We start from the raw sequence: 24,215 nt of genomic DNA, 5'->3' as shown, positions 1-24,215 counted from the left end.
ACTACTATTTGCCTGACACAAGACTGATGGCAGCGCTCACCTATTCTTCTCCGGACCAACTCTTTTCCAGATGCCCCAAACAATCGGAAACAGAATTCATCAGAGAAATGACTTTGCCCCAGTCCTCAGCAGTCCAATGCCTGTACCATTTGCAGAATATAAATCTTTCCCTGATGTTTTTCCTGGAGAGATGTGGCTTTTTGCTGCTATTCTTGAAAGGTATGACGATGAGTACTACTATTAGTCCTGTGTCATGCCAACGGTAAAGCATCCTGATACCATTCATACGTGAACATATTCATTTGCTAGGAGAACTGTATTGTATTATTGTTGAAAGGCCTATGTAACCATTGTCAAAAGTTACAAGTTAAAAGTACTTAAAATACTTAAATAACATCAAGCATGTGTAACCAGAATAAATGAATTAGATTAATAAACACCCAGAAGGTGGCAGTATTCTTTAACATTTGTCTTACTGTACACTATGGGTTCGGGCACAGATCAGAGAACACTTTACCTTAAAGTCCAATACAACTGAGTAGTTTTTACTCTTTCCTTGAGTCAAAAAAAGGTTGTCAAGTATGAAACAATGTAATTTTTTAAATATTAAATCAAGTAACAAATCAAGTTTTACACAAAGATAACCCAAGTAAATACCATATGCAGTTTATAAATGATCAATTTATAAATTCCCATTTATTAAGGGGAAAAAGCTGTCCAAACCTCCCTGGCAACAACTGTACTCAAGCATTTGCAGTAACTGGCAATAAGTGTTTTAGACCGCTGTGCCAGAATGTTGTCCCACTCTTCTTTGCAGAATTGTTTTAACTTAGCCAAATTGGAGGTTTCTAAAACTTGGTTTCACACTTTCATTTATTAAACATTTCATCACAATACCTGATGTATTGTACAGTATATGCAGTATAAACAGAATACAGTGCCCTGCAAAAGTATTTATCTCTCGTGAACGTTTCCATATTTTGTCACATTACAGCCACAAACGTAAATTAATTTTTAATTTTTTGGATTTTATGTGATAGACCAAAACAAACATGCACATACTGTAATTGTGAAGTAAAAATAAAATGATTGATGTTCTTATTTAATTTTATACGAATTAATATCTAAAAATTGAACTTGTTGGCCTAAATGCAATGCATTATGTGTGGCAGAGAACTATCTCTTTACATGGTGGTGTCAGCATCACATCTTTCTTTAGAAGGGACATGCAAGCTGATCAGAGTTAATGGGAAGATGGATAGAGCCAAATACAGGGCAATCATAGAAGAAAACCTGTTAGTGTCTGCAAAAGACTTGACCTAAACCCAATTGAGAATCTGCGGCAAGATTTGACAGTGGCTGTTCACAGACACTCTCCATCCAATCTGACTAAGCTTGAGCTACTACTTTGCAAAGAAGAATGGGGAAGATTTCACTCTCTAGTGTGGGAAAGCTGGTAGAGACCTTCCCAAAAGGATGTAATTACAGCAAATGGTCGTTCTATAGAGTAAAAAAATTCCTATAAAATTTGTTTGTGTTTGTTAAATGACAAAATGTGGAAAAGTTGGTATGAATCAAAAAGGGGTATCAGTTTTACAAGGCACTATATATGTATATATATATATATATATATATATATATTATATTTTATTTATTTATTTTTTTACGGTGTGTGTGTGTGTGTGTGTGTGTGTGTGTGAAATTGCATTTGTTTCAGTCAGAATCTTACAAAAAATTGTAAAATTGTGGTAGCATGGTTTTTGTTAATATAAGCAAATATTTAGAGATGCAAGCAGCAGGAAAATAATATTTAAGCTTCATTTTCCTAATGTCAGCACAGTGACTTAGTAGTTCGCACTGTCGCCTTGCACCTCCAGGGTCAAGAGGTTAAATTCCAGCCGCATGGTCTATGTGCATGGAGTTTGTATGTTCTCCCTGTGTTTGGTGTGCTTTTTCCAACAGTGTCTTCAGGATTACTAAGGCTACAAGCAGGTGAGGTTTTTTCAGGGTTGAAGCTGAAATCTGCAGGACTTTGGCTATCTAGGACAGAACTTGCCTATCCCTGGTATAGATAATAAGTGAGTGAGTGAGTGAGTTTTCCTAATATTTTTGTATAATTTTATATGTTATTTATTTAGAAAAAAATAAAATAATCTTTTATAATTAAAGAAAAAACATAAGAAGTTATGTGCAGGTGAGAAAAAAACAAAACAAATAAAAGAAAAGAAAAGCGTATTAATAAAATTACAATCAAGCAAGAAACCACAAAGTTATGACCTTTATAACATAAACAAGCATTGTATATATAATATAAACAAGTATGCAGCATAATGACATTTTTAGCTCAAGCAAGCGGAGTGGGAAGGAAGAAAGTTATGTGGTAATATTTATTCCATAACTGATTCCTCCTATATCAAACTGAATATTGACAGAAAGTTATTTTATATCCTGTGATAAAGCCAAAATACAATTTTGGAATTATATGTATGTACTGTATTACTGAATTTATTTGAAAAATAGTTTGAATGTGTAATGAACCAAATCAGGCTGCTACAAGCATTTATAAATAAATGCATGCGAATTATACATTATAAATTAATATTTATATTATATTAACATATAATAATATCATTTCACATTCAGTGCACGATTCCATTGACCTCTTGGCTTGTTTTACTGGCATGGTGTCACTTGTGTGTGTCCTACATGAACTTAAATAAAATAAAAACATTTTAAGTATGATGAATAAATTTGAGCTCAGTTTCAACTATCATACAGGCCTGTATATTATGAAAATAATATAAAAACAAGTACGGTTATTCTGTTATGTTATGAGGATGTTAATGAGATTAATGAGAAATATACTGTAAATGGTGTAATAAAAATAAAACTACATAAATATTAATGGGTCAGAATACTTTCTGAATGCACTGTAGGTGTGGTGAAAGCAACAATAACCATACAGTAGCAATGTGTTAAGAACTCCAGAAACCAAGACCTCTTTTGACAAGCTGTGGTATTGTGGTGAATAATTGTGACATCAGTTTGTGTCTGAATGTCCCAGATAGTCTTATCTTGCACAGGCACAAAGAGGCATCTCACGTACATATTCACCAACATTTTTCTTCATGTTGTATTCATTTATGAATCATAAATGCCCGGGCAACGGTATAATTTTTTTCTTTTTTTCTTTTTTAAAGACTAATAGCATTATAAACTTCCTCTTACAAAAATAAGTTTTAAAGCACTTTAATGACACATTTTAAATAATGTGGTTTATTTGAATTAGTGCAGATATAACATAATAATAACAAAATAATAACACCCACAATTTACAATGGTAAAACATGCATTCATGATATATGACTATAATAAAATGGCATTATCTCTTAATAGCATTAAGAATGCCTACAGTAGCCATACTATGAACAAAGTGACAGCACTGTCGGGGATACTCCCTGATAATGACATCATTACTGGTATAATACTTACAGGGGGCTCACACAGATATCTTTTGCATTGGAGTGTGAGTCTGATCACCATGCGCGAAATTGTTCATCTTCAGATCGGACAGTGTGGGAATCAGATCAGTTCAAAGGTATGTGATAGCAAATTTGTTATATTAATTTAATATAAATTTTCCCCTTTAAATAAGCCATAAAGGGTTACAATGTTAATTATTCAAATACACTGCCAAAAACATAGGTAACTGGAAGTTTGTTAATAAAAAGCTCATTGTAATGAGGCATGATGTCCATAGCTTGTATGTTTAGTTAAATTTACTGTGACAATGTCCTTTTACCAGATGTAATTATATTTATTTTACATTATAAAACATAGTTAGTATAATGCCTCTGTTGGATGTATAGTGTTTTCATTTACTCAAGATAACATAATGAACAAGCTAGAAAGGCTAGAGTAAATTATTAGAGAACTATAGAGCAGCTTATTTAGTTCATAATTAACACTTTATGGAATTAGCAAATAGGTTCAAATTGAACCGCCAACAATTTTTTTTCTGCTAGGGTAAGAAATTATATCAGTGTTATGTTTTGGACAAGTTTACAAATATCAGCATATTTAGTTATTGTTCATTGTACATTTAATTGCATGTTCTTTTTATATTAAATAAATTGAGTGTCTGAAGTTGATGCGCTCATTTTGTCTTGTCTTTGAACATTGTTTTTAAAGTTTTGGGAAGTTATCAGTGACGAACATGGTATCAGTGCAAAAGGAATCTATGAGGGGGACATGGACCTTCAGCTGGAAAGGATCAGTGTCTACTTTAATGAAGCAAATAGTAAGAACTATTTAATGTTGTTTATTATTAAATATTTGGTGATAGCATCTGATTAAACCGCTGCCTAGCATTAATTACATTTATTCCATATTCCTAGACAACCTGAATATCACAAAGACAATTCGCTTTAATTTGTCCATAGCCCTATTTATATATACTATACACTTTTGATAAGCCAGTGTATGTTGAATATTATTCTTTCTTACAGAAACTGTATAAAGTAGTAGTGATTTTGTTACATTTTTATTTTGTTCTATTTTTGTTTTCAAACCTGTTAAGAAAACTGAGATTAATGCCCCCAAAATGTAATCTTACTTGTCCGCTTTACTCATATCTCCCAGACAAAGCAAGCTTGTTATAAGAGACCAAAAATATTTCAGACCAATTCCATATAAATTTCATTTGCTACTTATGTGATACCTTGTATACTAATGAGCTCTTTGGCCAAAAAACATTTAGGTTATCTCATCTTTAAAAGGTCCCAAGATCCCAGCAGCAGCACTGCATCACAGATTTATAGCAGATTGTAATTTTATACCTAGTGTTTATTTTTTGCGACAAATTTAAAATCTAGGAAATCACATAATATTTTTATGTAACCATTGTTGTTAAATATGATTTTGCATGTTTTGGAAAAGACATTGAAAGATGGTTATAACTGGACTGGACTGTAGAAGTTCAGAAATTAAATAAAGGTATGTTCTGCAAGCTGCTATTTACTGTTATATACTGTTACAATAATTTTTTGTTAGCTTTTCTCAGCAAACTGGTTTTATTCAGTGTATTTTAGTCTTTCCAGAATTAGAATCAGAATATTCACAGGGACAAAGTGATAAACTTAACTTAATAAAATGATTTAACCAAATGGCCAAATCACAAGATGCAAAACGCTTATCAGCAGTAAAATGCTGAAGGTTAAAGGTGTTTCTTACTTTTATTCACGGATTATTTTTATACATTTGCTTACCTAAAAATCACATGATTTGTGACCAAAGGTGCCATGTTCTAAGATCTTTAACATAGGTTAAATAAAATCTGTAACTCTCATCTTTTAACTCTTATTCATCTTTTGATCTCAAACCCAAATGTCTTAAAGCAAACAAATTGACTTGGCCATTCACAAACCTTTAGGGGGACTATATATAATTTATATATAATAATAATGCCATTTTTTTCAAAAGTAAAAATGTTTATAAAAGATGAAAACATCTGCAATTAAGCTACAGCATACATGAATCACTTTAATTAAGATTTTCCTTTACATTATCTTTTCATGTGTGTTATTAGGTGGGAAGTATGTCCCCCGGGCACTGCTGGTGGATTTGGAGCCAGGAACAATAGACAGTGTGAGGGGAAGTCATATTGGAGAACTTTTCAGGCCTGACAACTTTATACATGGTGAGACCAAGTAAAAATAATTACATTATTTTAAAAAAGTTAGAACAATATATTGTTTAATCTTATCAGCCATTAAATAATATCACTCAATAAGGTTTAAAGCTCTGTCTGTGTTTTTTAAATGTACTAATTTAGTAATTCCATTTATTTTTTATTTACTATGTGTATATGTTTTATGAGATAATACCTAATTGTTACCATATATACCATTATCTTACCATTATGTTTTAAATAAGAAGAGCCTGTGGTTTCTGTTTTTGTCAGTGGAATTGATTTCCATGTGCATTTATTGACAGGGAATTCTGGGGCTGGAAATAACTGGGCAAAAGGTCACTACACAGAGGGGGCAGAGTTGGTCGAGCAAGTAGTAGAACGTGTCCGTAATGAAGCTGAAATCTGCGACTGCTTACAGGGCTTCCAGTTTGTTCACTCTTTGGGCGGTGGTACTGGCTCAGGCATGGGCACCTTGCTCATCAACAAAATCCGTGAAGAGTTCCCAGACCGAATCATGAATAGCTTTAGTGTCATGCCTTCTCCTAAAGTCTCTGACACAGTAGTGGAGCCATATAACGCTACACTGTCTATTCACCAACTGATTGAGAATACAGATGAGACATTCTGCATCGACAATGAAGCACTTTATGATATCTGCTTCCGTACCCTCAAGCTCACCACACCAACATATGGAGATCTCAATCACCTTGTATCTATGACTATGAGTGGGGTCACAACTTCTCTGCGCTTCCCTGGTCAGCTGAATGCTGACCTCCGTAAGCTGGCGGTCAACATGGTGCCCTTTCCCCGGCTTCACTTCTTTATGACTGGGTTTGCTCCTCTCACTCCACGTGGAAGTCAACAGTACCGGGCACTTACTGTTCCCGAACTCACCCAACAGATGTTTGATGCCCGGAACATGATGACAGCATGTGACCCTAGACATGGCCGCTACCTCACTGTCGCAGGAGTATTTCGCGGTCACATGTCCACTAAAGAGGTGGATGAACAAATGCTCAATGTTCAGCAGAAAAACAGCAACTACTTTGTGGAATGGATTCCTCACAATGTTAAAGTGGCGGTGTGTGACATCCCACCACGTGGCCTTAAAATGGCATCGACCTTCATTGGAAACAATACAGCCATCCAAGAGATTTTCCGACGAGTTGGGGAGCAGTTTGCCGTAATGTTCCGCCGCAAGGCATTTCTGCATTGGTACACAGGAGAAGGCATGGATGAGATGGAGTTTACAGAGGCAGAGAGCAACCTGAATGATCTAGTATCTGAGTACCAACAATATCAGGATGCCACAGCCGAGCTGGATTGGGAGCCAGAGGAAGAAATGACAGAGGTGGAGGGAAGTGCTGCAACAGTACCAAGCACCAGGGAAACTGAGACAGTGAGTGAAACTTAGTCTAGTAAACAGTTTTAATGAAGAGGGTCGTTTTAAGCAACTGTGCTATATCTTGACTATCAAAAAATATTAATTTGAAAATATATCTTATTGTTACAATGTATTGATTTAAAATGGTAAATTAATATTATTCCTGTTATTTTCATTAAAAATAATACTTCCTACTTAATTGTAATGAATGATTACTTGTAAACTTTGTGTTTATTATATTTGGAGTCACTTTTGCATTATGTAATATGTATTAACCAATATTGTTTTAAAGATTTACTAAATGTAGAAAATAAAATGTATAAAGAAAATAAATGTTACATATTTATTATATTATATATTTACATATATACATATAATATATATTTTTACAACGTTAAATTAAAATAAAAAGAAATCGTTATATAAAAAAAGGAAAGGAAAAAAAGTGAAGAAAAATATATATTCTATTTTTTGTAGTCAAATCAGCTAATAACCCAATGAATGTACAAAAGGCAACTCCAGCCTTCCAAACAGGCAGTCTGACAGGACATGATAGCTCTGTAGATACTGATAAGCAGTGCAGAAAAAAACTCTAATACTCCAACTCCAACTGTAGATTAGAGAAAAAGCTGCTGTAAGTGATACTGCCAACTTGTCTCTAGACAACTGAAAAAAGATCACCCCTCCCCTCAGTCATTTTTCACTTCTTACAAACACATGTACATGTTTAGAGCATAAAAAAAATGTAAGCATAATACTGCAGAAAAGTTCACAACTGGAGAAAATGTAGTGTTGACACATGCAGTTTGGATGACTCGAACGTCCACATACACCACACTTTTTTTTGGCCAAAATTTAAGCAAATTATATGAAATGGATACATATATTTAATCTTTTGTGATAAACTTTGCAAGTTGGTGGAAGCACAGTGAATATAGTTATGTTTCTACCTAATGGCAACTAATAAAATTGAAAAAGGCAGCTAAACATCTTCTCATATTTGAAACAGATATAAAGGTTAATTTCCACAGAAATGAGAGCTTGATTTGTGTTTTTATATCCTAGCCTATTAGCTGAGAATGACCACTTCGTGCATAGCAAATAAAATGGACTCAAAATGGACGTTGCTAAGCTAAAATTTTGGCTTACTGCTGTTTAACATTCTCAACTTGAAATCAATTTAAAATGTGATTGTATGATAAGTGTTATAAGTATATTAGTATTTATGGTTGTGTAGTGTTTGTACACTTGCCACTCTTAAACTTGGTACTTAAACAAATAGCACTACACATCTGCTGAACGGGCAAATCATTGAAGACAAAAGGTTGGTCTCTGACAGTACTGTATATTCCTTGACTACTCATTTAACATATTTACATTAAAACAAATTATTTACAAATTCAAAACTTTACTGGTTAAAACTGGTTAGAGACATGGAACATGAAAACAACATTTTGTTTAAAGTTTCTATGGTTACCAAAGGACTATTACCAGGATACCAGCAAAGAGCAACCTAGCCCCACTTTGGTTTTCTCACAATCGCTTAACCCAGTTTTAGACAACACCCAAATTAACTTATCTTTATCACCATGTATGCCCCAAAGGCTGTGAGAAATTCTTAATTGGACCCAAAACAGAAAAAATACTAAAGACATTTTATTTGTCATTTAATTGATTTTAAAGAGGACTCATTCAGCATATATGCTGAATATGTATATATATACATATATATGTACATATAAATGTGCTAATATTTATTTATAAATCAATAATAAAAAGGCATTTCAGATATTTTTGGAGTATCTAAAACTTGTTGACGTTTCAGATCAGAGGAGACAGGTAATTTAATAGTGTTCAGAAGTACTTTATTATGAAAACATGGTGAGACTCAGTTGCTGTTAAGTTTTTTTTTTTTTTTTTTGCTTTGTTTTTTGTCCTAATCTACATTTTAAAATTTGTTGCTGGTATGATTTAAATAGACCTTATTTGTATATGTTTTAAAGCTGATTTTTAAGGCAGAAAACTAAAGTAGAAAAAATGCATTCATGTATAAAATATTACACATAACTAAATTAAGACTGCATTTTCAGCTTGATTACATGCATACTTAATGTATTATCTTTTGTTAGACTATTGAAGTTCCATATTTGTTAGTAGTTACTAGGGATGCACCAAAATGAAAATTCTGGGCCGAAAACGAAACCGAAATTTTTGGATGCACTTGGCCGAAAACCGATACCGAAACCGAAAATGGCTTCATTAAAAAACATGTTTAAAATATTTTCTTTTTGTTTGTATTAAAAAAATGTTGCATATTGCAACTTTGCTGTCCTCATCTGAAACTTTGAAGTGCTTCCAAACCGCCGACATACTCCGTGTTTGATGCGTAATGACAGCGCGAACGAGACGGGAGGATGGGAGAGGCGTGGCGACACTTTCGGCTTTTATTTTCTGCGCTTTCTTACGTTTCGCCCGAAACCGATAATGCTATTTCGGCCGAAAATTTTCGGCGGCCGAAATTTCGGTGCATCCCTAGTAGTTACCTTGTCTCATGTTCTATTTAGATCAGGTGCTTTTGTTTCTACTGTGCCTGTTATGTTTGTGCTGGGGCTCATGCTAAAGCTAGTGATGATATTAATGCCAATTCCTAGTTTGTGGTCTTGTAACTGTGTCTTATATTATTACATTGATTTCTTAAGGTTTAATAAAGCTATGCTTCAAACTACTTGCCTCTCATAATCTCTTATACTGAATTTTTTCCCCGAAGTGGGGCTCGTGGATACTGATAGTCCAGCCCCACAAAACAGTGTCAGTTGTCATGTCCCTATGGATTCTTACTCCAGGGCCCTTGTACAAGCCTAAAAGATCTGATGCCAGGGGAGAAGGATTGGCTTAGATCCCTAAAGTTCCAGCCTTCTGGCCTAGTGTATGTATCGGGCCAGAAAGCCTCATTCCCTAGGGATTTCTGAACTTGGAAAAACCTTGCAAAGTTTGTAAGATTGCTGAGGCAAGGTTGTAAAAGTACAAGCAAGCTGGATGGGATGGTGGTAAGGCAAAAACTCCCTCAATTGTTATAAGCAAAAAACCTTGACACAAACCAGACTCGAAAGCAAACCCATCCTCAATTGGGTGCTGCCAGATAACATGAACATAAATAAATTCCTTTGCAAAAGTGCAGTTATGGTAAAAAGTACAGAAAATATGGTTTACTGTAATTAACATAAAGTTATCTTGTCACACATGATCTTGTTGAAGATCATGTGTGCTCAGGAAAAAAAATAAAAAATAGCAGGTGAAGACCAGAAGAGAGCAGAACAGGTTTAACATAAAAATCGATGCTCATCAGTCCCCCAACTCTGCTAATGTACCTAAGAAAATATAAGAGCCAGCTGAAGGAGATAGTGGTATGGGAAAAACTCCCTGCAATATCATGACCAAGAAACCTTGAGACGAACCAGACTCCAAAGGGAACCCAAGCTTATTTGGGTGATGCCAGATAACATAAACAGTACAACAATAATATACATTATATTATAGCTGTTGAATTTATTTTGATTAATCATTAGAAATGACAGGTTTTTCAACATAATCTACTTGGCTTTCTATATATTTTGTCTATCTGTCAATGAGCTTTTATATTTCCTTATTAAATCATCAGAAGTGACTTATCATTCTTGTGTGGCTGATCTTAGGGAACCAAGCAGGTCAAGTCAGATGAAGCCATATCAGGACTATAGGGAGGATGCTTTGACATCTGAAAAGCAAAGTTTTTGCAGTGTCGACAGTGTGGTAAGAAGTGTGCAGACGTGCATTGTGCAGCGCTATTGGATAGCAGTCCTCAGCATTTAAGCTGTTTAGGCTTCATCTCTCCAATATGCATCCTACTGTAATGAGTACTGTTGATTGTTAATTTTTTTTTTAATAATGTTCCAATACAATCCTTTGAGATATCAAAAAAACTGTAACCATAAATTTTTCATCTGAGGATTGACTTTTTAACTTTTTCTTTTTCGGCAATTAAGGATGTTTCCATTTCATGCTCTGCTGTTTACTCTCAGCCTTACTGTAATCCTAACACTAACTATAACGTTAACCGAGCACATTTCAAACCCTACCTCCAAACCTAACCGTAAATGTAATCTCAACCCAACCCATATATTATAATTATATAAACCTATATATAGGTAGGCTATATTACCCTAACTGTAATCCTATCGATAACCCTAACCTTATCCATAACTTTAACCCTAACTGTAACTCTGAACTCTAACATTAACCGTAACCCCATCTCTAATCCTTAACCACTTTTTTAACCCTATAACCCTTAACTATACCCCTAAAACACCAATACAATGTCTTAACAAACCAGAACTCTAACCATAATCCTAACACCTATTCCTAAACCTAAGACTAACTGAAAGCTTAACTCATCATAACAATAACCATAACCTTAAATATTTAACCATAAATAAAAAAATAACCTTAATGCTAACTTTAACAACCTTAATTAACAACCTTAACTATAAACACTATTCAGATTCCTAATAATAATTTTATCCCAAATTTAACGCTAAATCTAAAACTTTTTGTAACCCTTACCCCACCCCATATCATAACCACAACCCAAACCCAAAACTAACACCTACTCCAACACTTACTCTAAACCCTAATACTAAGCCTAAACCGAATGCTACTGTAACAAATGGCAATAACCATAACCCTAGCTGTAATTGTAACTGCAAGTGGTTACTTTTTACCACTTTGGTTGCTTTGATTTCACTTTTCCTTTTTGTCTTAGGAGCTGTAGTGGATTCATTTGACCTTTTCTTGATTCTATTTATTTTATTCATAGATTATTCTTTTTATGTATTTATTTAATTTATAAAAATGATATTGATTAATTGATTAATTTATTGAGTTTTATTATTTAGTATTTTAATTACATTTTTATTTTATAGATTTATTTTTTCAAATTGATTTAACTTAACAAACCAGTCCTATCCTTAGCCTTTTTAATTTCCAGAAGAATTATATAGGGTGCCCATGCCGAAAATGTATACAGTACATATACATACGCTGTACACACGTAGTGACAGTGTTATAGTAAACAGTACATCGTGCACAGATGTTGAACCTATTTCACCATATCATCCTTATTCCAAATGCCACTGGGTACGCACAAGGCAACTTTTAAGGCATTTCTTGTGGTTCTTTGATGACACTTGCACATTTGGCATGATTTTTCATCCTGTTTGCTAAAACTTATACTGTATATCAAGCACCCTAGATGTTTGGTCCTAGTATCCTTGTTATTAAATAAAATTTCATGAACAACTGTTCTTTATTGTCTTTATTCTTTTCTATAGTCATTTCCCACTTTGATGCCTAACCCTAACCCCTTACTCTAACACCAGACCTAACCTCTAATCTTAACCCCTGACCTAACACTGGCAGGTAAGAATAACTGGGCATCATGTTCCTCACTGAATCTCTTCTTTTTCCTGACTGTATACAGCTCTGTTTTCATTTTTAGTTGCTGCTCTAATGGTATTCTAGTTTATTTGAAAATGTTTGTATTATTTTTTTAACTAAAACCTCACTCACTCATCGTCTCCCCCTGAGGGTCGCAGGGGCCTAGAGCTTATCACAGGAGACTAAGGGCATGAGGAGTACAATCCATCACGGACCCTCCATAAGTGCACTTTCTAATGTTTGCCAAAGGTGATGTAGAAGAGCATCTAGCTTCCCTGTTTGTTGGCGGCATGACCGCACTCACCTGATTAATCTCCTTATAAATCCTTCTTTTTTTCTTTTTTTTTTTACCAATGGAAGCCAACTTCACCTTGGTTCTGACAAATCACAGTTTGACGAGGTTATGACGATATCTTTATCTTACTGGTTAATCTATCTTTTTTCTTTCTTTCTTTTTTAGATAAAGAAAGCCATCTCGTTCTGGTTTCCGCTTCTGGCGACAGTAAAAGTGCAATACCGTGTTTTACCACATAACATTCGGGGGCGCTGTTTCACTCTCTGTAAAGCAACAGCACAGAGAAGTTTATTACCGAAACGAATAGTTAAACAAACAGCTGCGTGCTCTTCGGGAAGCCATGCCTTCCCAGGTTTTCCCAGTACTCTTAATTTAATATAAAAAATATATATTTAATAGTTTTGTTTCCGTAGTAACTTCCTGTGTGCTGTTGCCTGACTGCCGTCTCTTCTTTGTTTTCCACCGAATATTTATTTAACAGTGAGTGAAACAGCGCTCCCTTAAATGGTCCGTGGTGAATATGTGGTGAAACACGGTATTGCAGGCCGACTTGGTCTCTCTCTTTCTAATATATATATATATATATATATAAATCCGTTAGCAAACATTACAAAGTGCAGTTATGGAGGGTAGAGATTTTGCGTTTGTAGTACAAATACTACTACTACTAATAATAAACTGCCACTAGAGCAGCAACTAAAAAACAGAGCTGTATACAGAGAGGAAAATAGACTTTCAGTGCGGAACATGATTTCCAAACGAAGTGCCTCGCTGGTACTGCTAAACTGCAGCTGTTGTTTTGATGGCTGTAGTGGCATGGGAGGGGGAAATGTTTGAGGAAGCCAAGTGAGACGACCTATATGTCCTTTTTATATTTTTTTACTCTATTTGTGGGTGGGTGTTTTGTACATCAGGGTTAGGTTATGCAGCTTTAACACTATGACGAACTTCTGCAGCCAAGGCCAAAGGTTTTGAAAATTACAAATATTTATTTTAAAGAAAAGTTCGGTAATGAACAATGGCTTTTCAGGCATGGAGTATCTTGCCATAAGGTAAAAGTGCTATCTAAGTGGGTCAGGGAACAAAACATTGAAATTTTGGGGTCATGGCCAGGACACTCTCCAGACCTTAATCCCATTGAGAACTTGTGGCCAGTCTTAAAGAGTTAGGTGGACAAAGAAAAACTAAAAAATTCTTGAGAAAGAACAACACTGCAAATGTTGACTCTACAAAATAATTGTAATAAACACTAATTGTTAATAAAAGCCTTTGACACTTATGAAATGCTTGTACTTTTACTTCAGTATACCATGGTAGCATCTGACAAAAATATCTAAAAACACTGAAGCAGCAGACTTTGTGAAAATTAATACTTGTGTCACTCACAAAACTTTTGGCCACAGTGGTTTTACAGTACATAAAACGTTGCATGTGAGCGGGTACCCGCTGCAGCCAATGCTTGCGTTTACCAACTCTCTCACTCTAACTGTTCTCAACAGTTAGTTTATGCAACATTTCTCATCTCATTCTACAGATGCAGTAAAGACTCAATAATAAATAAAAGAAACATTTGTTACAAACTCAATCAGGAAAACTCTAATTTACACATGACTTATAAAACCTGTTACATGGATTTGACAAACAAATTTTTACGATAGTTTTTGTTTTATGTGTTTAATCAGTATCAATAAACTGACCACTAAAGTAATTAACATATACAGTAAATCCAGCCAAGCAATTCACATTAAGCAATATAATAAGTCACAGCCATAAGAACATCAGCTCATGTTTAGCAGTAATAGTGAGTCACTCAGTGTGGACATCATGTTCCTCCCTGAATGCAGCTTTGATTTTTTTAATATGTAGTTGCTGCATTGGTGGTAGTTTAGTTTTAAAAGTTGTTTTTTAAACAAAAACTCAAAATCTTCACAATCCATAAAGTGCTTTACAATGTTGGCTAACTGCTACTGTTGGAAAGCTGCTTGGAATTGTAAGATATAAAAAAAAAAAGTATGTTAATAGAAATGAAATAGAAAAAATATTTACTACTCAGTTTGTTTACATTAAGTTTTTTTTGTGAAAAATAATTATAGTGTATCTATGATGTATCTGTGTATCTATATCACAGATATCATGATATAGTATCTACAGTATGATGTACTGTAGATAGGTGTTCCTGGGTTCCACTGGTTTCTGCCATTTTTTTTGCTAATGGTATTGCTGGACATCTTACAATGTTGAAGCAAAATTATGTGTATTTCATTTGCTCCATTAAGTTTCCTTGGCCAACCACTGTGTCCATCAACATTGCTTGTTTCTTTGTGCTTCAAAATAGCATGAGAAACTCCAGTCTGCTTTAAAATCATTGCCTGGGAAAGACCTGTATTTCAACCTACATATGAAATAGATTATCATTAGCACTTGGTTGGTATAATTGGTTACACATACACCTGACTGTGATCCTACAAAATCCCTGTCATTGTGGAAGTGTGAAAGTGTCCTGGTTTGATGCTGATTAATGTTGATTTAACAATAAAAAATATACAGTTTACAGCATTTCTATATTCTATATTACGGTATACAGAGTCAGTCAAAAATTTAAAATTTATACACAATTAATTTTTAATATTTGAATACTTAATTTATTGGTTTAAGTTATATATTATACTGGAACCTTGGATTGCAAGTAATTTGGTCTGCGAGCGTTTTGCAAGACAAGCTAATTTTTAAAATAAAATTTAACTCAATAAACGAGAGAGGTCTTGATATACGAGTAGTACACATGTGCTTTGTTTGCCGAATGTCACGTGACCACAACTAAGCCAATGGTTTTTCTCTCTCGTGCGCTACTGGATTATGGGTAATCGTTTCCCATGCTTATTTGCAGTGCGTATGCATCACTCATACAGTCAACATTCGTGCGTGTGTGTTTTGTTTATTATAAAATTGCTTCCCTTCCTGATTTCTTATTCTTTTTCATGTTTGTCACACTTACATGTTTCTGCTTATCAAAAACCGTTAACTATTAGTCAAAGATAACATAATTGAACACAAAATGCAGTTTTTAAATGAAGGTTACGTTATTAAGGGAGAAAAAAAACTCCAAATCTACATGGCCCTGTGTGAAAAAGTAATTGCCCCCCTTGTTAAAAAATAACTTAACTGTGGTTTATCACACCTGAGTTCAATTTCTGTAGTCACCCCCAGGCCTGATTACCGCCACACCTGTTTCAATCAAGAAATCACTTAAATAGGAGCTACCTGACACATAGAAGTAGACCAAAAGCACCTCAAAAGCTAGACATCATGCCAAGATCCAAAGAAATTCAGGAACAAATGAGAACAAAAGTAATTGAGATCTATCAGTCTGGTAAAGGTTATAAAGCCATTTCTAAAGCTTTGGGACTCCAGCGAACCACAGTGAAAGCCATTATCCACAAATGGCAAAAATATGGAACAGTGGTGAACCTTCCCAGGAGTGGCCGGCCGACCAAAATTACCCCAAGATCGCAGAGACAACTCATCCGAAAGGCCACGAAAGACCCCAGGACAACATCTAAAGAACTGCAGGCCTCACTTGCCTCAATTAAGGTCAGTGTTCACGACTCCACCAAAAGAAAGAGACTGGGCAAAAACAGCCTGCATGGCAGATTTCCAAGGCACAAACCACTTTTAAGCAAAAAGAACATTAAGGCTCGTCTCAATTTTGCTAATAAACATCTCAATGATTGCCAAGACTTTTGGGAAACTACCTTGTGGACTGACGAGACAAAAGTTGAACTTTTTGGAAGGTGCGTTTCCCGTTACATCTGCCGTAAAAGTAACACAGCATTTCCGGAAAAGAACATCATACCAACAGTAAAATATGGTGGTGGTAGTGTGATGGTCTGGGGTTGTTTTGCTGCTTCAGGACCTGAAAGGCTTGCTGTGATAGATGGAACCATGAATTGTACTGTCTACCAAAAAATCCTGAAGGAGAATGTCCGGCCATCTGTTCCTCAACTCAAGCTGAAGCGATCCTGGGTGCTGCAGCAGGACAATGACCCAAAACACACTAGCAAATCCACCTCTGAATTGCTGAAGAAAAACAAAATGAAGACTTTGGAGTGGCCTAGTCAAAGTCCTGACCTGAATCCTATTGAGATGTTGTGGCATGACCTTAAAAAGGCGGTTCATGCTAGAAAACCCTCAAATAAAGCTGAATTACAACAATTCTGCAAAGATGAGTGGGCCAAAATTCCTCCAGAGCGCTGTAAAAGACTCGTTGCAAGTTATCGCAAACGCTTGATTGCAGTTATTGCTGCTAAGGGTGGCCCAACCAGTTATTAGGTTCAGGGGCAATTACTTTTTCCCACAGGGCCATGTAAGTTTGGATTTTTTTTCTCCCTAAATAATAAAAACCATCATTTAAAAACAGCATTTTGTGTTTACTTGTGTTATCTTTGACTAATAGTCAAATGTGTTTGATGATCAGAAACATTTAAGTGTGACAAACATGCAAAAGAATAAGAAATCAGGAAGGGGGCAAATAGTTTTTCACACCACTGTATATATATATATATATATATATATATATATATGATACTATTATAAATAATACATTACTATAATATACATTATACTATTTTTCTTCTCCTGACGTGTTTATAAATTATTTTACTTACTTTGTAGATAGATAGATAGATAGATAGATAGATAGATCAGAGACTCAATACTATGCAATCGCCAAACCTTTATGAGGGCATCTCACTGAAACTTATAATAAGTAATGCGCTTGTAGTAACATAGATTACTTACAGTATGCTACAAACATTATCATGAGTGAAATAGTGTGAAATTATATCCAGTGTTATGTATGCTAGTAACACAGCAAGATATATTATGTAAATATATGTAAATAATATGTAAAAAACTAATTATATTGCTGTAGTGAGCCTTTCATTGGGGGGACCTAAAAGGATGTCCACTTATCCACCTCCCCCCTCATCTTTTACTTCTGAGTGATAGACCTTCCGATTCAGTACCCTGCTACACTTAGAACCTACATTCAGGGCGCCAACAAGGTTAACTGACCCACACGGTCCCTTTTCTTAAAAAAAAAAATCAATCATTTATAAAAAAAATTATTAGCAACACAACTTTTTTCATGCACCTAGTGCCACTATTATTACCCTGTGATGTGAGTCAGGACCAATAAGAAGCACATTCCCTGTTTTTTGATTTGATAGAGAACATGTAATAGATTTCACTAAATTGATTCTCAAAATTATGAAACAAAGTGTGGTGAATACATCAGTTAAATACAGAAAAGGTCTTTTAGTTTCCAGTTGAAAGGCAATTACATTTTTTAATGCATGGTTGGCATCCCTAGTTACTGTGACATGCCACGCAGTAGCTCGGCAGACTGAGTACTCAGGTAAGTTTAAAAATCCTTAGTGCACTTACCCCTTTTAGTGCAAGTGCCAAACTCTGGTAATGTTCCCGCTTTTTTAATAAGATGATATCACACTTTTAAAAAACGCATTAAAGGGCGGAATGTGATACTGATGGCATCCATCTCCTTCGAGCTCATGTTGGAAAGCGCAGATTCTAATGCCTTTTGATTGTTTCACATTCCATGGCTGTCTGTCTTGCTCGTGACATGCAGAATCAAAGCCTCCGGCAAACAGCGAGGCATGTTCTCGGCACTCCTTCTCATTGGATCTTTAGTTTTTGGGAAGGCTTTTAAAATGGATTAGATTTTTTCCGAATACAAAGTTGGGAAGGAAAATCCAATGCTTGCTCAAACATCTTAGGATAAAAATGTGGGTGCAACGGCTTCATTCAGTGTTCAGAAACGTATGTTTCTGACACGCGTCCGGCGTTTAATGCAGTAATCTAAAGAGACGAAGTTCAAGATTTTGCTTTTCTGTGTGACGGGTTATGCCACAAATGAAAATAAATACCACTTGTATATTGCATTTCACGCCCCTTCCCGTCACCAGTGTGATTACTTTTCTACCTGGCCTGCCATATTTTACAGATAGTTATTATCTTTATTTAGTTTTACATTTAAATAACTAACATTTCTCCACGGAAAAATTCCAAGTGAGTCGACAGAACGTGTCCTCGCCCCAAACTTGGATCTTAAACTACGGCTGAATTTCAAATGTTCTCCATTGCACTTTAGAGTGTGTTACAAGCCCCTGGCGGTCCTTCCTTAGTACTCCTATTTAGGGATTTGGGAGGCGTTTGGAATACAACCCGGGAACTTCTTACACGCACGTAGAGACGAGGAGCAGAATGCGTGGAGCGGAGTGGAAATAATTTTGTCAGTGCTCCTGTATAAATACACCGCCAGTTTATTCGCTTAAACAGGAATCTGAAGCAGATCAAATCAGATCAGATTAGCAATCACGCCACTTGGATAAACTTCACGGGAAAAGGATGAATCTAAAATGCATTGGATAACGCCATTATTGATCCGATAGCTCTCCTTTTTTGGCGTTAAGTTAGGAACTAGCCAGGCAGTTCCCCCGCGCCTTTAGAGCTTTACCAGAGTTTCCTTTGGTTATTAGGCGACTTCTTGGACTGAATGCGTATTGTGGACTACTCTGTGTTCTATAGACGCGTCTGTAGACTTTTTTTTGTCCCAGCCAACGCGATGAATTTACAGCGGTTTGCATTTTGTCAAGGTAGTAGTAGAAGCTAGTTAGCCGGCTAGCAAGCCAGTGCTAACTGTGCTATCCGATATATACGTTACGCAGTTTGCCACATTATTTCGTCCATTTGTAATATTTACCGTTCACCGGGGCAACAAGCTAGCGTTATCTGTAACAGCTTATAAAATTCTCTTTAATTTGCAAACTTTTCTTCACACGAAGGCAACGCGTCTTGGTGCGATTTTTTTCCGCTCGTGAGAAACATGGATGCGGCGATGGAGAAGGAGTGCAGCGCTTTGGGAGGACTCTTCCAATCCATCATGAACGACATGAAGGTAAAAACAAATACATCACCACCAAAATCGGGATCTTTCAACACGAAGCACACGATTTTTTTTTTTTTTTTACCAATTCTGTGTATACTTTAATGCCTTATCCGCCACGTTCTACCATGTGCCCGTTGCGTAAGTTATTTGCCAGCTGTTTAAACGGCTGCGTGCTGCCAGCGACCAGGCTCCATCTCGGCTAGCAACAGTTCCCTGGTTGGTCGTCTTAAAGCTGAAAGAGGAAAAACAACAACTATGATAAATGTCCCTAAATTACTGTAAATGATGCATCCGATATATTGATGGCTAGATTTCACATACATGTGTAAATCTGGCATTTTATAATACCTTATTTGCTTATGTAATTTTACATTGTGCAGCTGTGTAAAGGTGGGAAAAACTGAATGCTTGATTGTAAAATATGGATTTGGGATGTGACAAGCCATGTGTAGTATTATTAGCATTTTATCTCAACTTATTAAGTCTAAGAACATTTTTACAAATTTATATGTAAGAAGAATAATTAGTGTAAACCACAATTGATTAGCTTCATTTTATACAATTGACCCAGTGTTACTGCAGTTTCATATCTGGCTTATGTTTAAATGGCTTATTTACTTTGATTACACCCACAACTGTACTGCTGTATTCAGAAATGTAGTTCTTTTTCATGTTCCTGTCATTAATTAAAGGACTGTTTAAAACAGAAAATTATTTCAATTAGGAAAAAAGAAATGCAGCCAAATAAACCAAGGTGTGCTCCACTGACTCAAATGGGATTGGTCTCAGTTCTGTTTGCCATGACATTTTTTAATGGTCAAACCAGTAACTGACCAAACAGGCATGTCTCAGTCTGCCCTGAACCTTATACAGTACTCTGTAGTGTGCTGCATGCCGTCATCAGACATCTGAAAGCACCAGGTTTCACTGAGTCATATTCTCCAACTTTTAAAAAATGCTATTTCTGCTGGTATGCCAGTTGGAGTGAATTGAGGCTGAAGAGTGCAAGAGGTTCAAATTAGTGTAAGTGTTGATGGGATGATCAGTGATTATAGTTGATCATTTGATTTTCATGCACATATTTTTACCATGAAAAATTACAATCGAATTTAATTGTTAAAAATGTAGAAAAAACACACAGTGTCGGCACATGTGGCACACCTGGGCAACTGCTGTGTAGCAGAAAAGCACCTCAAGTCTGAGCGGTGTGATAACTGTGCCAATAATTGTGCATTTTCATAGCAGGATTGTGTCTGTCTAACCGGAATTAGCTTTAAGGCTAACTGGGAACTAGACGTGTAACAATGAAAGAAAAGTGGTAAATTTGTACTAAATACGCTATAACTTTATATGATACCAACTTGGTTTACCTTAGTGGGACTGCAGAAGCTTCATGTCAGTCTCAGCAGAACTTTGGAATATATATATATAAGCGATGCTCTGATCAGGATTTTTGGGGCCGATCTCCGATCACAAGAATTGTCCGATACCGATTACAGGGTCTACTTGAAGCCTTATCATGTAGCATTATTTATTATAATTATTTAGGGCTGCAACAACTAATCGATAAAATCAATAATTATCGATAATGAAATTCGTTGTTATCGATTAGTTAGGCTGCTCACGTCACTGAGGCGCGCGACCACAAGATGCACAAATGCACACAAATACACAGCCGCTCGCGTAATGGAGGTTACAGAAGCGTCTGCAGGAAAAAGCGCGCGCCCCTAGTCCTTCAAGGTATGGGAGTGATTTACATTAAACGCCTCCAAGAAGACGGTAACCTGCACGCTATGCAAGACCGAGCTTTCATGGCATGTCATGCACAAACACTTAAAAAGAAAACATGTTGGTGTTACGGATGGCGAAACGTCAGCAGGGTCAGTAAAAACTGTATCTCTTCATCATGTAAAAGTTGAAGTGCTTTTAGTTTAAACTGTTTGCTAACTTCGGGACAGTCACGCCAGATCTGTTCACGTGCTACTCGCTAGCATCACATTACGCAATCACCTCATGAGCAATAGTGATTAGTTAAATGGTGCTACTTTAGATTAGCTTAATTTATATGGTGCGAATAACAGTAGAATATTACATTTAGTGATTGTTGTGGTTTTCAGAGAATGCAAATAACAGTATATTTGTAACCATTAGCTTTTTGCATTTCTACAGTTTTTTTTTTTATAGTCCACTAATTTACTGTGATTTTACTTATGCATACATAATTTTATTATACAAAATTACATTATTTTAGCTGTTTACATTTTATCAACTGAAAATATCAGTGTATTTTTTAAACTAATATATATTTATACTGTACATATTATATACTACATTTCATTTAAGGTTTAAAATGTCAAAATTAAAGATTATTAGACTCTACATGTGGCTTTTGCATTTTTAAAAGTTTATTTTTATACATAAATAATACCCTTATTTTTTTTTTAATAGTTATAAGCGAAATATCAAATTAATGAAGCGGATAGGTTTCATCCGATTAATCGAAAACATAATCGCCCAACTAATCGATTATCAAAATAATCGTTAGTTGCAGCCCTATAATTATTATTATTTAGGACCACAGGTAATAAATTGCACAACAAAAGTAAATAACAATAAAAAACTACAAATAACAAAAAAACATCTCTATATCTGTTTCTATCGATCTGCAACTTTAATTCACTTCTCAGGGCAGGCCTAAAAAGACATTGCAAGTTCACATGTTTTGGGATGTTAAGAAGAAAGGTAGTAAACTAATAGAACTAGGGCTAAAACGATTCCTCGAGTAATTCGATTACAAAAAATTATCGAGGCAAAATCTTCTGCCTCAAAGCTTTTTTTTAATAATAAAAAAAAATAATTTTAAGCTTACATTATGTTTTTGCGCAATTATTTGTTGACAGCGCGCTATTGACCAAGATATCTTCCGTGTGCAAGCCGCGAGTAAACACAGACTAAGAAGAAGCGTGTACGTCACCCACAAAGCGAAAGGAGACGCAAAAAGTTAACTGTGTATTGATTTGATTGAGCGTTCTGTTGTGGGCTACAAAACGGAAAGGAGCGATAAAAATATTAGTGTGCCAAGAGAAGAAGAAACCAGCAAGAGAAAACAACAGATATTGTCAGTAAAGGCTTATGTTATGTCTGAGCTGTAGATTTTGAAACTTTTAGTTCATTAATTAATTCATCTCAGTCAACTTTAATACTCCTATCTCACCTAGCAGTTTCGCACCGTGGACGGAAGTACAGTTCATCATAATTTACTGCACGTTTCTTTTCGCACAGAAAAAAAAAGTTTAAGGTGCCTAATACCTCTATCTCATCTATGATGGAAACGTACTCACAGCGCCAAAACTCGCGGTGTATTATGATGAACCGTACTTCCGGCCACGGCGCGAAACCGCATAGGTGAGATAAGGGTATAATCTATTCCTTGTATTGTGAATAAGGACAATATTTATTTTTGATAAAATGCTGTATGCATTTAAAAAATAAAAGTAGATTTTTTTAAAAAGAAAACCAATTAATCTTTGTTTCTCTTATATTTTGTTTCTCTTGCTGTTTAATTAAGCAAAAGTACATTTTATCCAATTACTCGATTAATCGATAACATTTTTAGTAGAGTACTCGGTTACTAAACTATATAAGCCCTAAATAGAACCACAACTGCACTATCATGAATCAATGAAAAAATTCTGAAGTAGTTACTTTTTTTCTGAGAAGCTCAGGCAGATTTTGTGAGCATTTAGAGAAGCAGAGAGAGCAAGCGTGAGCTAGAGAATGAGAAAGGGTGGATAAAGATTTGTAGCTTACTTCTTAAGCATCAAGGGCAGATTTTTCTTAATAAATATAAGCATCTCCACATTTTTCCCTGACAGCTTGTTGCGCTTCTTATCTATAATATTTCCTGCTGTGCTGATAAGTTGCTCACTATCAACATTTGTGCATGGGGCACAGAGGTAGGTTCGCTGGAACCCTTTGTCTTTCACAATAGACAGCGGCTGATGATCTAGGCATATGAATTGTATTATTTTATCCGATATTTCTTTATGCTTTTAACTGTCCTTGCAGTAGGGTTGCTGTCTTTGAAATGCCTCTGTTACCGACGGCTGAGTGAGTGGCCGCGAGTTGCTAAACTCTCCCGCTCTCTCTTAGCGCTAGCAAACTTTGAAAACTGCTTATGTTCCTTTACGTCAGTGGTTCTCAAACATTTTCTGTCATGCCCCACTTAAGGGGGTGGGCAAATTTTCAAGCCTAAATTGTCAACAAAATGATAACGAAATCGGCCAAGTTTACTGTTTATTGAAATATCAATTTCAGATAAAATATATACAGATTAAATACACGTTAAGTGTTATAACAGGCTTACTTCGTCAGATTAAATTACACGCAAGTGTTATAACAGGCT

General features: G+C 35.5%; 2 protein-coding genes across 3 annotated transcripts in view; both read left to right on the top strand.

Moving 5' to 3' along the window:
* Positions 1-3,475: 3,475 nt before the first annotated feature.
* tubb1 (tubulin, beta 1 class VI) lies at positions 3,476-9,630 on the top strand. Its single transcript, XM_053498692.1, has 4 exons — positions 3,476-3,598; positions 4,192-4,300; positions 5,588-5,698; positions 5,995-9,630. The coding sequence occupies exons 1-4, from the start codon at positions 3,542-3,544 to the stop codon at positions 7,104-7,106; spliced, it is 1,389 nt and encodes a 462-aa protein (XP_053354667.1). The 5' UTR covers positions 3,476-3,541; the 3' UTR covers positions 7,107-9,630.
* Positions 9,631-19,115: 9,485 nt separating this feature from the next.
* The window catches only part of mtss1 (MTSS I-BAR domain containing 1), a 43,158-nt gene continuing 38,058 nt past the window's right edge, over positions 19,116-24,215 (top strand). For both annotated transcript variants that reach the window (XM_053498760.1, XM_053498759.1), the window contains exons 1-2: positions 19,116-19,517; positions 19,707-19,819. In XM_053498760.1, coding sequence (XP_053354735.1) covers positions 19,418-19,517; positions 19,707-19,819 — 213 coding nt within the window. In that variant the 5' untranslated portion in view covers positions 19,116-19,417. The remainder of the gene's footprint in view (positions 19,518-19,706; positions 19,820-24,215) is intronic.

This window comes from Clarias gariepinus, chromosome 6, assembly GCF_024256425.1.
Source record: "Clarias gariepinus isolate MV-2021 ecotype Netherlands chromosome 6, CGAR_prim_01v2, whole genome shotgun sequence".
NCBI lineage: Eukaryota > Metazoa > Chordata > Actinopteri > Siluriformes > Clariidae > Clarias > Clarias gariepinus.
This window is presented reverse-complemented; position numbering and strand designations above follow the sequence as displayed.

What these genes read in the sequence shown, in the direction of transcription:
- tubb1 (XM_053498692.1), top strand. Translation starts at nt 3,542, where the DNA reads ATGCGCGAAATTGTTCATCTTCAGATCGGACAGTGTGGGAATCAGATC. An exon ending in GGAATCAGATCAGTTCAAAG is followed by an intron (nt 3,599 to 4,191) that starts GTATGTGATAGC and finishes TTGTTTTTAAAG; the next exon opens with TTTTGGGAAGTTATCAGTGA. An exon ending in GCCTGACAACTTTATACATG is followed by an intron (nt 5,699 to 5,994) that starts GTGAGACCAAGT and finishes ATTTATTGACAG; the next exon opens with GGAATTCTGGGGCTGGAAAT.